The sequence below is a fragment of the Aptenodytes patagonicus genome, chromosome 7 (assembly GCF_965638725.1).
Source record: "Aptenodytes patagonicus chromosome 7, bAptPat1.pri.cur, whole genome shotgun sequence".
NCBI lineage: Eukaryota > Metazoa > Chordata > Aves > Sphenisciformes > Spheniscidae > Aptenodytes > Aptenodytes patagonicus.
This window is the reverse complement of record NC_134955.1, coordinates 21,743,935-21,762,682: the sequence shown is the minus strand read 5'-3', so window position 1 is coordinate 21,762,682 and position 18,748 is coordinate 21,743,935. Positions and strand designations below refer to the sequence as shown.

Below are 18,748 nucleotides of genomic sequence, written 5' to 3'. Positions count from 1 at the left end.
AGCATAAAGTGTTGGTAAAAAATGGCGAATACAACCCCCCAAAAAACACACCTCCAAAGCCTTCCCTTCAAGCTCAGGATTCCTTGTACAATTAATACAGTTAGTGGGTAAAACACACCCTACACCTCCTCAGAACAAGCTCACACTACATCAAATCTAGGCTAAATCCCAGGCTTAACTCACCTCCCACACAAGCTGTTAAAACTAACAATAAATGCAATAGTAAAGAAGAACCTTCGAGACCACTGGAAAGTAAACCAACCTAGATTACCTCTATTGCACCCTTTAATTAGAAGGCAAACTACACTGAAGGGTGAATTCTACTCACCACCACTCCTCACACCTCCACCCAACTGATATTACCTATCAGGAATGGAGGGAAAGGGGACAAAATACTCTCCTTCTTCAATTTTGAGCTCAGTATGAACTGGATAGTGGACTGATATGACAGTTCATTAATGGAAGGAAGGACAACATACTGGAAGACTTTGCTGAACTGCAGGTAACAGGGCTAAAATACAGTTTCAACTAATTTGCTGCCAGTATCTCCTTCACTTTTCATGGCTATGTAGCTAGTTAATTCAACTTGTTAGCAAGGGACATATAGCCCCACTAGAAAGGACAAAAGTTTTATTCCTTATAAGCATCAAACTTATGTAAGCCAACACACTGCTGTCCTGTATTTGGAATTTCTACTTGGATTGCAATTCATGTGTTGAAATGAGCAGTTTTGTTTCCAAAACTGCTTGTTCAATAACAGATCAGAAGGTGATAAAAGGACAGCTGCCAACCTTAAAGCTCATATACAAAACATTTTTGGTCAAGTTGATCTGGAATTAATTCTGAACTGAAGAAGAAACAACTTAGAAACCGACTTGATTCAATCATTTATAAAGTACAAATAAAAGGGCAACCATAGTTACCAATTCCACCTATGATACTGTGTTTTTTCCCCTCCATTTTCACACAACTGATCAGTTTATAACAATTCGCAATGATGAATGCCACTGAAATTTGCTGCAGAAAATGCAAGAGGAAGCAATAAGGGCAATGCCATTATACATGTGTTGTTTTTTTTTTTATTTCTGTATGCAATGTAATGTTTAGGCACGTTGCTTGGGACGCCTTCTAAAATAAGTCATTGGCCATTGTTTAGAGTATCCTTTTGGCTTTAAATACTGGTCAGGAAAACAAATTATGTAAAAAATAAATGAATATAACTATTACAGAAACAAAAATGGATTTGCATCTAAAAGTGCAGGAGGTGAAGTACTTTAACCCTTTCACCAGACAATGTGGCAATATACAGTCTATTGCTTCTGTTTGTTTGAGAAGGCTGTTGGAATTTTACACTGACATAGAAAATTATAAATTACACTGAATTAATTTCCATAATCACTATATATATACAAACCAGCTGTGAAAAAACTGGTTTAGAACATACAAATGAAAGCCTCACACAGATCAGTACAGTGAAAGTAACAATTAACATGCTCTGCTGCCAAAATTGGTATTAAAAACACTATATACTTTTAAAATGCATGTACTGTAATTACATTAGCAGCACGGGCATTTCATTTACTTGACTTGTCTAAAAGGTTTATAGCGTTTTAAATACGCAGATTGTTCTGAAATGTTCCATTGTATAATGCTTGGTATTAAACTAAATCTTGGTGAATGGGTTAAAAGGCAGGTGAATCACTTAAACACAACAAGCCATGTGCACTTCAAATATTCTAGTGTTTCACCTGTAAGGTATTGTTTCAAGCAAACAAGACTTAACAGAACATATGGCTTTACAGTAACATCAATTTGTCAACTAAGTTGTAGCAATAAATACTTAAAATCTCTACCAATAGACTTACATTTCTGATCTGTTTTAAACAATACAGAAAACAATTACCAATTAAAAAACCTGTTGTAAAATGTTGAACACCAGAAAATTCTTATTTAAATCACTTTTGTAAGCTAAAACAACCAAAATAACATTTATAGGGCATTTCCGTTTCAGAAGAAACATGAATTTGTTTTTTTCTTTTCTTTTTACAAGGTGAAAAATGTATGAAAACTGCTAAATACTTTGGTCACACTAATCGTCAAATAGTTATGTCTCAAATACATTAGATTTGTGTATTCACTTTTTTATAAAACTATTCTTACAGCCATTTTAACTATAGTAACACTACTGTCATCATTACATGGGTAGCAGGATCTTATTTCACAGGCCACCCATTATTTAGAACAATACAATATAAACATACGCAAAAATTATTGGTATTTCTCAATGTGCAATATTTTTACACTTATGAATTTCTGTACAATGTCTTAAAATCTAGAATATAAATGTTGCTGGTCCTGATCCCTTGTGAAATTAGTGCAGCAGTGACTGGCTTCAACAGGGTCTAGATGAAATCCTCAAGAAACACTCAAACACCTGGATATCAGTTCATTTTCTTCAGCCAAGGTAGTAGACATCACATATCATACAGGGCCATTAACAGATGCCTCTCCTAAATGGGTGTGTTGATCAGTCCTAAGAGGCCAAAAAAAGATGTAAGTATACAAGAAACAAGGGTCTAAAACAAATTTGGGTAGGTGCAAAAACAAAACAAACCCACACAAACCCCAAAACCCAATAATGCCAGATCATGTGTAGCATGACCCCTGAGTTGAATAGAGGAAACACATGCTAATAACATGCTCATCCCATTTATTTTCTGGAGTCCAGCATTTCTGGAGTCCTTATTGTCTAATTAAGCATAGCACTTTAACTGAGCACACCACTGAAGAGTGTTTGATCTTTATTAACTGGGCTACTAAGTGATCTCTAGAGATGCAATATCTCCCCAAGAGAATCACTAATAAAAAGCACATTTCTGATACTTCTCCAAATCTTATTCTGTGAGGCGAAATGTGATACCAGGAGTATTTAAGGCTGCATTTGAAAGTAAGCAGCTAAGACACAACAGGAAAAACAAGTGTCTTAAAAAAACCCCTGCCTTAGTTACTAATCTAATCTACGAACTGCCATTTCACAAATACTTTGAATGTCAGTCCATTAGCACAAAAAGTTCAGGAAGTACGGAGGAAAATAAGGAATAAACCTGCAAAAGTGAAAACAGTAACAGTATATACATTTCTAGGTAAGAAGTTTAGCGTAAACATGGGCTCAATTGCTCTGGACTAACACAGAGAGATCAAATCAGTAGTACATGAGAACATTAAGAATTGCAAGCAACAAAGGCAAAATATCTCAACTTCCACTGAGTGCAAGTCTACTGAATACATTTGAAGATTCCCTTAAAGAATATAAATACCATTTGGAACTACACATGAGAAAAGTTACCTGTAACTCCTGTTCTCTGATGGTGTACATCACAGAGAAGCCACTCTTGGGTCCGTGCTCTACATGCACATGACCAGCAGGAGTCCCCTAGCTAAGTCTTTGGCTGCTAAGCTCTAAAAACACTTTTTAAAAAAATATGTACGCATTAGACAAAAGACAGACAGCACTAGACAAAAGTAAACACTTTTTAGAGAAACCTGGAAGGTAAGAAACAAGTGCTGCATGGACAGGAAGTCTGACAGTCCGCACAGCAGTAAGTCACATTAACTGGAAAAAAGTCCATGACAGAACAGGGCTCCTAGCAGAGATTTCTACTGCTGGCCACCAGCCAAAGACCTACCTAGGGGACTCCTCCCACTAGTCATACATGCATGGAGCCCCAAAAGCACAATTATGTTTATCTTGATATTTACACTGCGCTTATATGAGGATCTGCTGTGACAGCCACCTTTAGAGAAAGTACTGAGCTTTGCTGAAGCCAGCTGGAATCAATGAAAGGAGTTCTTTGAGATTTCCTGCAACTCAAAAGCAATCCAACGAACTGCTAGTTCTGAGAGCCCTCTGTTGGTTTAGACAAGCATCTTTATTCAAAAGGCAGTCACCTAGTACCCAAAGACTTCTTCCCTACAATTTAATGCTTATCAGCATTAAAAATATTGTCTTGATAAAAACAGTACCTCCAGATAAAGAAGAGGCTGTGAAAGACAGTTTCTGGGTTTCCCACTTTAACTAAGTATACAGGGTTGTTTTTTTTTCTGATTAGAATCCACTTCTTGATTAAATTTAAGGAATTTATGCAGAGTAGAAAGTTCTGGCTTACAGGAAAAGGTAGCAGTGTTTTAGTGTAACACCCAGTACCATAGAGGTAAGACATACTAGCTCATAAACAAGTCTAAAAAACAGAATCTAAATTTGTCAAACATGCTTGCATCTTTCTTAGTCTGCATACAGTATAATCAGAACATGCAGTAGAGTTATGTGTTGTCTGTAGAGCTCTACTCTAAATCTTTGCTTACAAAAGCATTTCAATTTTGTCTTCACTAGAAAGCTAGATATATAATAGTGTCCACAAAGTCTTAAAAATGATTGCTTTTCACGGGATTTGTGAGAGAAATACCACATTTCTCTAATAATAGTTTAAAATCTATTAAAGTCAAGAAACACAACAGACTTTAAACTATTAAAACAACTAGTGAAATACAGATTCAGAAAATATACATGTGTGTATATATACATTCTGAATTCTGATTTTCAGAATCATACCCCTGGTTTATACTGCAAGGCAAAAGTGACTCCTGGAATTGCTTTTAATTAAGCAAAATCCTCTCTCCCTTCAGAACATGCTCCCATTCAGAACATCCTCAGCTCCCCAACAAGAAGGCAGCATGCACAGCTCTGACCCCCACGAGCCCTGCCCTGCAGGAAGAGGAGCAGACCCTACAGATTATTCAAGGTTTAGTAAATACACATTTAGGTTTTCCTTTCACAAGGGTTTTCTTTGAGACAGCACAGTTCCTCTGGGCACTCTTGAATTACATCTAAAACAGGAAATGGCAGCATACCACCCTTTGCCTTAACATCAAGAATCAAGCCTGTGGGATTGTACCTGATGTTCCACAAGCCATTAGTTCTGCTAGGAAACCAGTAAACTCTTGCCTAGATATTAATTTTAAAGTACTTATGAATTCCTAAGTTCCAGAGCAAGGTCTTCACTGAATACTGCCTTCAAGGGTGGAAATGTTCTCACCTATTTTAAGCTCTTCATTGTTTTAGGCTTTTAAGATAAAGATGAATCTTGCCCTGACTAAAGCCTAGAAACTAGCTTGGATATGAAACATCTGCATTAAGCATTTCTAATATTTGGTGATTAACGTCACCCTACGTGCATTTGATTTTGGTGAAGCCATACTAGACTTGGAGTTTATTGTGTATGTTTCCATACCATTGTAACTTGGGAGGCAAAGAACCACCAAACAAGTACTTCAGCAGGAAATGAAACAGGAGAAACACTGTCAAACACCTTCTTTTGCAGAAAGCAGTACTACCTGACAATTTAAGAGAAACAAATTTATGCAAGAGCAGCTTTCTCTGTTTGGTGGTGGTCCCCTCAGAATTGTATCTTGAATTACTATTCTCCGAGACTGCACTAGTAGCCAAGCTGCCAAAGAAAAATGTCTTCTTTTCTTTCCTCCCATAAGTATGCTGAGCAATCCAGGCTGCTCCATATTTCAGGCAAGTTTTATTTGAAACAAATTATTTATGTACTTTGAAAAATCTTCTCCAAATCTACAAGTATTCAGGTTAATACCCGATGAAGACAAGGGTGCAAATAATAACTGATTAACAATCAAACAAGCATCACTTAAGGCACCATTTCACTTCCATGCAGCTGCACTAGTGGACTCCCCTCAAACTGTTCTGCAGTATAGAATACAGAATGAAAAAATGGTAGACCTAACTTACGTAAGTTTTCAGGACAAAGTCAAACTTATTCCCCTAATATTTTTTCTTTAATCATCATTTTCTTAAGTGTATCAATACACTTTCTAACTTGATAACATATCACAAAACAGAATGGGGATACAACACCCTGCAAGACAAATAATAGAAGGCAAATACGTTTTTGACAACTTGAAAGTCTTAGAATCAACAGAAAATATAACTTGTGAGAATTTTATAAGATAGATGCAAGCACATGTTTAGATTGAGCTAAACTCAGAGCTGATAACTAACAGGAATTCATTAATCTCTTTAGATCAATCCTATTAGAAAAACATGCAAACTGCTATTTAGAGGATTGAAAGCATCCTTGAATGCAGTTACCTCTGTTCTGGACTGCTGTCAGTAGGCTGCAGAGCTGAAGGAGCCTCTTCTGCAACCTCTGCATTCTCTTCTACTACATATTTACAAGAAGCATCCTGCGAGGTAGACAATTTTCCTTCCTCACTTAAAAAAAAAGGAAAGAAGCTATTTAATTTTTCATTTTACTTATAGGGAAATTTCAGGCAACAGGAAAAAACTGGGATACAGGTCCGTATTTCACATGCAAATGGATTTTAAGTTATGATTGCAGCATGAAGATCAAGCACATGGCTCTAGACTTCACAAACACCTAATAATGCACCGGTGTTTACATTCATTAAAACTTGACTGGGTAAAAGGGCAGGAAATACAGTGATTACAAGTAAGATCAGAAAGGAAATGTGTGATGCCTGAAGTAGTAACAAGTCACAGTCATGATCCTTTACTATACATACCGATAGGATTTCAACACTCTGAAGCCAGAAGTATGCAAAAATGGAAGGAAGAAAGTATAAGAGAAATTCAAGTTTCCTTCAGAAACTGGCATTAAAGTCTGTCCATGAAACATATCAGCAGAATCATTAACTTATCATCATCTTTATTAAACTCCCTAATAAATTCACAGTGAAATATGATGTATGGGTTATGCGGTACTAAGACTGCAGCCCAATCTATTTCATGAATTTCCTCAGAGACAAAACCAAACATAGTTCAGCAAAAAAGCAGTACACTCACACTATATAAGACATTACCATGTAACTAGGCAGCCTCAAAAGTCATTAACAAACAAATACAAAAATCAAAGCTTTTCTGCCTCTCTATTTATTCTACCCTCTCCCACCTCAGCCACACCATTATGAGTGCACTAAAATACAAATTTGACCATACACCTGGAAGAGATAGTTACAAGATAGCTCCGAAGTAGACACAAAAATCTATCTTATACCTCTGTGGCAACAAATCTATTTATGCAAGAAGTCAGGAACATTTTAAAGCCACTCTGCTGATTTTTCTTCCTATTCTTAGAGTTCTCCTTTCAATGGATCCTTTAAATTTCAATGAATTCGTCTCTTTCCTCGCATGCCTCCTTATATCTGCAGAGCCTGTAAAAATATTGTCTTTTGCATTGCAATCTCTTATCAAGATCCAGTTTTCCCCACCTGATCTCCCCATCTCATTTGCCTTGATACTCTTTGTATTTGTTCAAAATAAAATACTTATCACCATTAGAACTGGTCTCCTAATTTTTTTATTTTTTTAAAAAGGGGTAGTCTCTGCTATCATTCTTCCCTTCTCATTCTCCATTTTGAACTAAGTTCAGAAACCACATTTTTGCCCTTTGCAGCTTTCCACAAATTAACTACTGTGCTTATGATGCTCCTCCTCCTCTCTACATGGACTTCAACACCATCAATTTTCTATTGGCAGAAACCTATATAAAACTTCGGTCTGGAAGCATCCACTTTGCCAGGTACACAGGCCAGAGTAGGCCCTCCTCTCGCTTCTCTAATTGTCCCTTAATATAGACTTTTATTATTCCAGCATTGTTTTAGGTATTTATTCCAAAGGAAATACTACTTTTCTCTCCCATTTGTTGTTCTGGCACGCTTAAATGTTGGTTTAAAGAAAGCCATGTGAGCATTGACTCAGTATGAGGCCACATACTTCTATCAGAGTAGAACAGTCTCCATATTTAAGACCTCACCTTTCAGCCTCTTTCTACGTTTCCTTAATCTCCCCTTTCCAAATCAAGATCCCAGAGTCCCCACTGCTAAAGGTTTTCAAGTTGCGCCTGGACAGAGTGCTAGATAATCTCATCTGGGCTCCCTTTCCCACAAGAGTTGGAGTAGATGATCTTTTGAGGTCTCTTCTGACCTGGGCGATTCTATGACGTTGCCTCCCTTTGCACCTCCGTGTCCTTCCAACTACAAGAATTGAAGTGCTTACTCCAACAGCTCAAGCAGGTAATTCCATGAAGGCAGACAGGAACTGCCACCACATGCTTCCTCCTCATGTTAGTTTTTGCACCAGTATGAGAAGTCACAGAACTTTAAACTGCATGTGAACTAAAGCAGTTTAAGGAGAAGTGTAAAAACAGCAGGGATAACTAAATCAAACTGTAAACATCTAACACAACAGGACTGCAGATCATATAAAAGTATTCCCCAAAATACAGAATAAACTGGAGAGCAGATGCGTCATCTACGAAGTCAGCAAGGCACTATGTCTTGCCACATCAGTCCACACTGAGTCACAATCCTCCTCTAAACTGCTTTGGTTCAATTCCTCTAACAATGCCATTTAATTTATAAGTACTGTGCAGCCATAAATGCTCCCTCCTCTGTACTGAAAAACATCAGAAGTTAAGTCAGGTGCCAAAAGAGATTAGAGTTGTCATTTATTGCTTTGATAATCAAAAGGATGGAAGCGAGTGACTGAAAGCTGTTACGTTTCAATTCCTGAACTATCCAAAATTAATAGCACTTATCTACTACCACTAACGGGACAAAGTAAAATGAATTTAAAAGAAGGGCAATGTAAGGACTAACACTGGGAAGTTTTTTCTACTGAAATGGACTGGGATTTTTTTTTTAAGCAACTTTCAAGACATATGGACAATTTCTTTTCAATATTTAAAGCTAGAATAGGGACAGATACTAGGAAGTTATTCTAAAAGAATGAGAAGATGGTTGCACACCAAAATGCTAGTAATATGTTCTGATTTGTCAAGATCAGGGTGGGGGGGCTACCAGCTTCAATTAATAAAGGCAAAATTATTTTTGCAGGTCAGACTGCCTATAGCCTCTGTTTCCCTACATAAAGATTTGATACTAAATAAAAAGCACTTGATCATTAAATCTAAAATCACAAGATCTTAGTAGATGAGATCTTAAGTAGATGAAATGGAAGCGTGCTTTATTCCTATAAAAGGATCACAATGTTGATATATGTGATATGCAATATAACCATATTATAAGACAGTTATTCCTGAATCAAACACTTTGTTATCAGAAGATACCAAAATTAAGGAGTTTGTTCTTCCCGTTATTCTAGAATTCTATGGGCCACCTGTAGTCCAGAACAGATTTGACACCATCATCCATACCACCAGTGATCACCGCAAATGTCTGATGAGTTACTCTCAAGAGCAGTGCCTGGCTGGCCTTCAACTTCTGTCCTCCATCCTCCTGGATAAGAGGGATGGAATTCTAACCCAAATCTAACAATTCTGTGCAAAATTTAAAAAGCTTAGCTTTGACGTACAATTAACTGTATGTTAAAAGAATAATTATACATAAAAATGCACAATAATGTGCATCAGGGTCAAAAGTTATTGAGTCAGTTTTCCACTAATAATCTTCCACTGAAATTAAGGCTTGATAAGGGAAGTTATATGTTATAGTAACTAACTGGAAGTAAAATTTCAAAACAATTACTTTGGAAGAAGGTTTCTAGTTAAAGCCTCAGGAATTATCATCACTTGCAAAGAACTCTTTTTGATGACACAGTGTTCCATCAACAGTGCTTATTTTACAAGGGTGGGAAGACAATAAACAGGTATTCTCACCTTTTGAAAACAGCCGTTTCAGTTTTAGCATCTACAGTAAGGCTCAGTGTCTCCTTCATGCTGCCGTTCATTACTGTTTCAGTTACCTTGTCTGCATTTTCTACATCATCCTCTCCATCTGAGCTGGCCTCCATAGCAACACTCCCTGGGGCTAGATATATAGGAGTAATTTAGTACACGACTGGTTATGTTTCTATTTCACGAGCAAGCATACAAGCCAATATAACCAGAACAATATTTTTGCAGTTTTGTACACTTAAATTCTTCCTTACAGAGAAAGTCACCTTTCTGCAACCCCCACTATACACATATATAGAGCATAAGTACTTTTTAACAGATGGCTTGAGAAAAAGTCACATTTCATAACTTTTTTTTTTCCATTTTGCAAGCCACTTAGTGATTTAGATTGACAATGGTTACTGCAACAGGTTTGCCTGAACAAGACTTTAGTAGGATAGTAGGATTATAGTGATGTATTATTTTTCTGTACAGTCAAATTCATTACACAAGCCCACACAGTGCAAATTTGACAGGAAGTTTCCAAGTACAGACAAGCCTTTGGGAAGTCCAGTCTCCCTGGACTTCTCATCTGCACTTCTTGTTCTGTCTGTTAATAATACATACAAAAAGCTAATTAGCACATATTTGGCCTTTAACCAGTTCATACACGTGGAAGAAAGAATTAGTGCATGCATAGTGAAGGTAACTTGGAAAGGAATGAGCAGGAAGTGGAAATTTGAACATGTTGAGGCTACTGGCCTATTGCCATATAGGAAGAGGCTAGAAGCTACCACTCTTCTCGGGCATCAGCTCAGCTAACTAAGTGCTGACACAGGTGAGGATTCTCTAACAGAACACACTTAGCTTCTTTGTAATGCCTTTCTGTTCATGATGTGCAGGCTTTTTAGAGGTAACAGTAACACTGGCTCCTGTTTTAAATAGGAAACTATTAAATAGTTCAGAAATTCTTTGACAAGTCATTTTCATTACCTGGCAGAACAGCAGCAGAGCCAGATGAGAGGTCTCTGGAAACCTAAATTTTAAAGTTAAGGGAGATCTTTCTTGGGTACAACTCTTAAAAATCAATCTGTTCACATTTCTGAATGCGGTGTACTTACTCTCTAGCTGTGTTGCAAGAGCAGTTACATTTGCACTCAAGGGATCAATTGTGTCTGTGTTTGTTTCCATTTCCACAGGAGAATTACTTCTTAAGGAATCTTTTGAGCTTCAAATACAAAAGTAAAAGAGCTTTAGAAACATTTCTGAATAGCAGAATGAAATGTTCTTAAAACAGTATTTTTAGTTCTATATCAAAGCTATGAGGCCTAGAACTCTACTGAAACTGAATGACAGCAAGCTTTTTTGTAGGAGTCTTGGGAAGACATGCTAAACAGAAGTTTAGTAATGCAAAATCCACCAGAACTGAGCTGACTGAGTATATGTTTGGTGGTGGTTTTATTTTTACTTGTTTTATTTGGTTTGTTTACAAGTAGTAGCAGACATGTCCCTGGTAAATAAGGCATACAAGTATCACTGGCTCCTTGTAGTGTTTCCAACATTTTTAACTGACTTTCTAAATGCACTCTTTGCAACTTGAAAAATGGTTCTCTGCTGAGACTGCCAACACAGTCCTCCATCATCCACTGTGGAAGAGATTCTACTACTTAATCGTATATACAGTATAGCTACAAGTTTTTCATTCTGGAGGAACTCAGAAAGAACTTTTCTATCCACTAATGTGGCAACTCCAAGTGTTCATTTTCTAAACCCGTATTGTCAACTTACCTGCCTTGAGCATGAAATACACTGTTTTATGTTGGAAAAAATAATACTTTTATATCCGAGCTGTTTAATGCCCAGACAGACAATTGAAAGCCAGATGTATAAAAGGAAGAGTCTTCTGATTAAAGAAGGAATCAGTTCTTGACTGCTAGTATTTGGCAACTCAAAATTTACATCTAATTGATTAGGTACTTACACAGATGACTTCAGTTATTTTTTTTATGTAGAGTTCAAGCCAAGAAGGGAAAAGTGTATCTCGGGCATTCTCAAAATAGTGCAGAACTGCCTAACCTAGATATATCACAGCTGCATAACCATGCAAGTTTTAAAAAAAAAAAACAAACCAACCAAACAAAAACAAAACCACCCAAACCTGTTTGTTCTCTAACATCCATAAAACAGAATCATCATCGACATTTTATGACCTTTACATTCAATAGTTCACGTTCAACCCTTCACTGGGTTCAGTCTACGCTAAAAATAAAAAATCACAGCCCATATTCTGGTGAGAGACCAATATTAAAGGACCCAAATATTCTTTAAAAACCCTGTAAAACAATGACACACTAGGGTCCACCCATGCTACAAAAGCCTGCTATGAGGTAGACCATACAAAGGCATACTGCTATAACACATGGGGCCCTTCAGACGCTACACACCTTGTATTCCACCAGAACACTACCAACACAGGCTTGGGTAGAGATGGACACCCCAAGGAAACCAAACGGCAGCTGCCATTACATTTAGTAGTGAAGAACTTGCCCTGAATCACTAACATTCTTACCTCAAAGAGGACGTGAACTCTGAAAAGGAAGCCCAGCCAGTTTCTTTTGCTGGCATAGGTTCTTCTGTACTCCACACATCAGACCCAACAGAATCCAGACTGGCACCATGTGCAGTCTCCATGGGTACATCAAAGTTAGCTGACCAGTTTGGTGCTGAAAAACCATCAACAAGTTCATTAGGAAAATATTCAAATAAAGAACATGAGTGCACATGTGCCTAACACACTGATTCTCTATATGTACATTCCAAAGAGAGCAGAAAAATTCATAACTAGACTTTAAAGCACATGCAGAAGAATCCTCTATATACTGTTAAAAAATGAATGCATTCCCTAAAAGGGAAATTCTGCTAGTAAGGCAGAATTTTAAAAACAGTAACTCAGAGTATTCTGCTAAAAATCAATATAGCTTATCCGAAGAACAAAAACAATAAAACATAATAGATCATGAGTGTAATCCCACTTTATTCTTTAAACATCAACATTTGTTACCATTTTTCAAAACTAATGTCTATAATAAAAAAAAAGTTTTCATCCCTTTTTCAGTTTCCTATATACATTTTCATGAACATAGAAAATGAGCATGTCAACTTACGTACGAGCAGTCTCTAAATAATTTCTCATGCACTAACACCACTAAGTTTCAGAAAACTTTAAGGCTTTTTACAACTTCAAATATTTATTGGGATTTTAAATTTTGGAGTAACTGTGACTTAACAGCATCTAATTTTGGATAGGTCAATTCAAAATACTTCACCTACCCAAGGGAAACATGTTTTTCATTAACACTTACACACAAAAAAACAGGCTGAAAAGGAAGCTCTGACTAGCAATTAGAAATTCCAACCCAGGCAGATATGGGAGGAGACCCACATGGATCAAAACTTGTTTGACACACAGATGCCAACGACACCAATCTGACAAAAGAAAAGAAAACCCTTAACTTTTCCTTCTATTTTAGTTTAATTCCTTACAGTCTAGATAAACACAGGGTTTTTACCTACAGATATTCCCAGTTTAACTAAAGCCAGTTTAGTCTACTGCGACTTGAACATGAAAACTTTTAAGCCAATTACATCAGTTAAGTTTCCACATAAGAGTCTACTGATGCACATCTTCCATTCACACATGAAACCAGACCAATGCAAATTCACTTGGCTTCTGTAGGAAGTCTTAAAAGATCATTGTTAGATGAAAAGTTGGTCTGAAAGGCTTCTAGACAAATAACCATATTTTAGGTTCGGAGATTAATAATCTATTAGTTTTGCAGGCATTCAAATGTATAAATGATTATATTTCATCCTTCCCTTTCTGATTCCTCCTCCTTTTTTTCCTCTTGAAGACTAGAAATATGAATTTTAGAGAGACTAAGTAACTTGATTCAAAACACATAAGGAATTCAAACTTCCCAACATTTGCATGCTTTGTTGCAATCAGTCTTTACAGTGGGAAAGACTACTTTACTAAGATAGTTGGAATAAAAATGGTAAACAAAGAAAACTCCTACAAAGTAAGACTGCTAGATCTAACACTTTCCTGTAACTCAAAGCAGCTGGGAGAAAAGCTACGTACGTTCACTTAAGTCTACTTCCATTTTGTCCTCTGTATTGGTGTGTGATTCAAACAAGTCTTGTTTTGTTCCATCCTCTTCTTCAGAATCTGTACTTTCTTCACTGTCCGTACTGCCCGAACTTAAAATACAAAGAAATAGTTTACATTGTGTTTAGTATCAGACCCTGGGCACAATAAAATACTAAAGAGTTTGAGGCTAAAGAGAATTGCAACAGCTATAATTTCTGATAGATTAACTGAGGTATAATTTCCTAGCTGTTAGTATTCCCCTCATTTCTCTCTCAAAAAACCCAAGGTTTAAGGTTTTTCACTTGATTGTGTAAAGAGCTTATCTTTTTTGCCCCCATTTACAAGTAGAAGACAAATATTGGTTTTATTCCTGCCATGCAAAAGGGAGCAGAAAAGGAAAGTAAGGAATCAGATCTGTGTACAGAGATTGTTGGTCTGTTTGGTCTCTTCACACTAATCGGAAGCGCTGAAATACAAAAACCTCTCTTCAACACTGACCTAACAAGATATGACTTGATTTACTTTAAAATCTAACAAAAAATCTAACAAATCTTTTTAAAAATCTCTCCAACTGTATTCCACTCCATCCTCTTTACCTACCTACATACTTTAAACCTATGGGCATCTCTCCCTTCCTGATGAGCGCAACTAACACAAAAAGCAAGGTAATGTGAGAAGGTAAGGATGTCTCTGAAACACATAATATTAAGTAACCACAACACCATCAGACAAAATAATTGATTTTGTACAGAAGGTATGAGCAACATGCATTTCGAAGGTTGCAAAGGAAGAAAAGAACAGGTTTGTGACTCAAGCCACAAGAAGGTCAGAAAAGCCAAGACTGCCCTGGGACAAAATTCAGTAGATATCAAGGGAGGCTGCACAGCCCCTGAGAGTTTTGGGGACCAGATGCTCCTTCCCCTCAATGCAACTTCCTATGCAGTTTTGTCCACAACCACACTGATACTGTAGAGGGGACAGCAAGGACTACAGATGTGTGGAGCTGGACTGCCTTGTCCAAGGCAAGAAGGGCTGAGCAGGTTTAAAAGCAGAGAGAAAGAATAAGCAGCAGGAAAAAAAAAAAAAACCACAAACAAGCTACAAAAGCTGAAGTACAGGAAGAGCTGAGTAGGCAGGGCAGCTGTTGCCATCATCTACAAATTACAGTTGAAAGACAGACACTAGAGCCATCCCCTCTACTCATTTCTCCACAGAAAGGAAATAGCTAGTTATGCTGGACAGTCTGTGCTAACAGTCAGCCTGAACCAAAAGACATGCTCAGTATTGAGGGCTCACTATACTGCTATTTGGATGAAAAACACATTTCTTACCTGGAACGCCTCTGGGACTCTGGTGTAAATGCAATATGTTTTTCTTCCCAAATGTCTTCTTCATCAGAGCCACCATCATCAAACTGCTGTATCCGCTCCTTACAGCATGCCTCAAACAAGGCTATATTGCCCTAAATACAGCAAAAGTGTAAAGTCTGTATTTATGATTAATCATTCTACTTACATTAGTAAACATTTTGGAAATATATGATTATTCTGTAGAGAATCTTAAACCAGTGGGGGAAAAAAAATTCTCTAAAAGCAGCGGAAAACCAAAACATCTTAACAACTTAAAGCTTGTCAAGAAAATATTCAGTGGTGCTTGTTTTACTCAGATAGTAATAACCTGAGTGGACCATCAAAGAACAGCTAGGAGTTTCCATCATGTTTAAGAACGGCATGCAGGAATGACACTGAAGAGCTTTTCAGATAACCAGACTACCATGTACTGCAGCTTTATTTCCTGTAGTGGGGTTCATTTCAGCTCAACTGACAAATAATATCTAGGGTTAACATGTCTGTCCTTACTTTGCTGTCACCACAGTCTCACTGGAAGACTGAAATATCTTCTACCCATAAAACACAAGTATGCAATATGCACAAATTGGATCCAAGCCTGTTCTTGAACCATTGCCATAGAAGCAATTCTGTTTAACACTGATCACAAACATCATCAATAGTGTCTTCCAATTAGAAAATCTCATGATATAGGAACAACGTAGGGTAGTTATTTTCCAAAGATTACACATCAAAGGAGTAAATATAACAACTACCAAAACTTTGAGGTCACACTGAAGTTTAAGAGACAGTAATTTTTCTGACAGTACAGGAAAACATACTTACACTTTCATTCGTATTGAGGGTAAAGTTGATGTCTGAGACCCGATCAAAAGAAACACTACAAAAAAAAGCAGATGTATGCAATAAAACAAGATGTTGTATTATGACATGAAGACATTTCATTTCTCTTAGGTTTCTCATTTTCCAATAATCTAAAAATGCAAGATTAAAGACAACGTAGTTTCAAACATAAAAGTCAAATTCCACATTAAAGAGGCCTGACATTCATGTGATTTTTCTAACTGTGAAATATTTTAAACAAAAATACAAAACAATGTCATCTCTACCCTGCAGTCCGCTGTGAAGATGCAACAAGCCTAAGCAAGCATAACTGAAATGATATACACAAGTCTCAAATACTGTACTGTCATGTATTGGAAAAAAAGTAGGCCTAAAGAATGCCTAATGGTCTACCATGATACAGCTCAAAATCCTGCAAAGATCTGCATTAGCAGTTCTTATACCTTCTAACTGATTTCACCACTCTACAGAAGGACCTTCTCAACAGGAAGAGAGAAAGTGAAAAATGTAGTATCAACTTCTGTTTCCTAAAGAAAAAATGAATCTTTTTTTTTTAAACCAATCACTTAAGTTTTTTTCCAAACTGAACACTAAATATTAGGTTTTACACATCTTCACATATTAAAACTATTGAGCAGTTTCACTAAAGTAATTACAAACATGTCAGACTAAAATAGCATTAGGCAAACTAAATCTCTAGGGGAAGACAAAAGAAACAGAGGAGGAAAAGATGGGAAATACTACCAGACTTTCAGAAGAGTTAATATACTCTTTCTCTAGCCACATATAGCAGTGCATTCAGCACAGCACATACTACTCTTCCTCTAATCCTCATTGCATTACAAAGTAGGGAACAAGGTAAGTGGTCTAAAGGAACATAAGTTTTAAGTGTGACTGAATTACTGTGTAAGTTACCATCTGAATTACTGTACAACAGTAAGCAGGTAATTTAAGCTGTAATTGATTCTTGCACAAAAGACATAACTTTAAAGTAACTTTATCTACATCTTAATTCAACTCATGAGTACATCATCAGTATACCTATCACAAATCTCAAGAGATCTGCTTACACAAGTAGTTATCTTCTTTCCACCAAAACTATACACTACTAAAGGCATGATCTTAAAGGAATTCCAACTCCTATCCTTGCCAAAATCCACTTGCTTCTAACAAAGTTAGAGTATCCTGAGTTGCTTCCTCTCCCATCATATCTTAATCTATAATCTCAGCAGATTATGTGGTGTAAAAAAGGCAGTAATGCTTAGATGGCACATGCAAGCTTCAGTCAACCATCATTTACTAAACGTCTTACAGAAGAGCACCGAGACATTCTATTGTATTTTACTCTTCCAGAAAACATCTTCAAATAATGCTTTTTACTCTTATCTGCATGTTCTTGCATCCCAAGCCATGAATTCTTAAAAAAAATCAAGATCAACTCTGTTTTCAGCAAGAACCCCCATTCTTTCCCTTTCCCATTATGGCATCAGTTTACTTAGAACTGAAGAAAGAGATCAGTTTTTGTGTGGGGTGTTTTTGCTGTGGGTTTGGTTTTTTTTTTTACCTGACCAAGATTATTCTCATATTCTCATCACTTACCCTATTTGTAAAAACAAGTCTTAACTGCCTTGACCTTGAAAACAAAGGTAGATTTACAATGCCCTTCCTTACTGTCCCCTACAGAAAAGTACACTCACAGACATGTTGTTTCTGTCATCTTTTTCAGGAAAACTTAAAAGTAGAGCTATTCATCTGGTCTGATACATAAGATTCAGCAGGGGAAAAAAAAAAAATCACTTTGAGGCACAGAGAAAGTGAAAGTGCCCCCAACAATGCCATGTCATCGGACAGACATAGCTTTCAAAAGCAGAGTTATAATTTAGTTATTTATTCACAAGCAATGTGTTCTCATATTGGCACAACCAGGACATTAGAAATGGAAGATAAGCTGTTGCTTTCCTCTGTAAACTGTTCAGGGAGGCTTCTATCAATGCACACAGATGGTACAAAAAGACAGGACTGATTGGCAACTGCCTCACATCAGCAAAGGCTTGTATTTATCATCAGCAAAAACACAGCCAAATACACAAAAAGAAAGGAAACTCCCGAGACTATAGTCAAAGCCAGTATAATGTTATACTCACTTGCCGATGTCATCTTGATCAGCAAACTTCTCATCGTTGAAGCCAAACTGGTCAATAAAATTGGACGTCATTTGTTGCATCTGATAATCAGAAAAGGCCTGGCAACCCCAGGACCAACGACAGTGATATAATGATTCTAATAATACTCTAAATCCTATTTGCCCATTTTGCTCCAAAGAAGTAAGTCTCTCTAATCCAAACATAAAGGACAGGAAAAGGATTTGTCTTAACCTTTGAATTTTAAATGGTAACACTGACTACACACCTACTTACATTTACTGACTTGAAAGCCAGTCTAATAGCAGCTCTCAATAAGAAAGTTAAACCTCTAATTTAACCACGTGTTAATCAGCACCTTTCCAAATGCACCCCAAAGAAACAGTGAAACTACACAGTATACTAGATAAAAGAAAAAGCTGTCTTTGTTCAAAATAACATGAAGTTATAAATGGTAAGAACCAGAAGAGTACATTATACATAGATACTAAAGCACAGTTGCATATTTATCATGTAGTTATCACTAGAAATATCAGTCTCAGGCACACATAC

The 18,748-nt window shown here is 36.8% G+C and overlaps 1 protein-coding gene across 12 annotated transcripts in view; it reads right to left on the bottom strand.

Annotated features, from left to right (window-relative positions):
- Positions 1-875: 875 nt before the first annotated feature.
- Positions 876-18,748, bottom strand: part of PPP6R3 (protein phosphatase 6 regulatory subunit 3) — a 64,393-nt gene continuing 46,520 nt past the window's right edge. For 8 of the 12 annotated variants that reach the window (XM_076344317.1, XM_076344312.1, XM_076344315.1 and 5 more), the window contains 10 exons: positions 18,200-18,297; positions 16,038-16,092; positions 15,195-15,325; positions 13,855-13,973; positions 12,283-12,436; positions 10,835-10,941; positions 9,717-9,867; positions 6,604-6,621; positions 6,170-6,292; positions 876-2,533 (listed from right to left, as the gene is read on the bottom strand). In XM_076344317.1, coding sequence (XP_076200432.1) covers positions 2,482-2,533; positions 6,170-6,292; positions 6,604-6,621; positions 9,717-9,867; positions 10,835-10,941; positions 12,283-12,436; positions 13,855-13,973; positions 15,195-15,325; positions 16,038-16,092; positions 18,200-18,297 — 1,008 coding nt within the window. In that variant the 3' untranslated portion in view covers positions 876-2,481. Of the gene's footprint in view, positions 2,534-6,169; positions 6,293-6,603; positions 6,622-6,994; positions 7,252-9,716; positions 9,868-10,834; positions 10,942-12,282; positions 12,437-13,854; positions 13,974-15,194; positions 15,326-16,037; positions 16,093-18,199; positions 18,298-18,748 lie in introns of those variants that run through there. The other 4 variants (XM_076344320.1, XM_076344314.1, XM_076344322.1 and 1 more) reach the window with 4 other exon arrangements.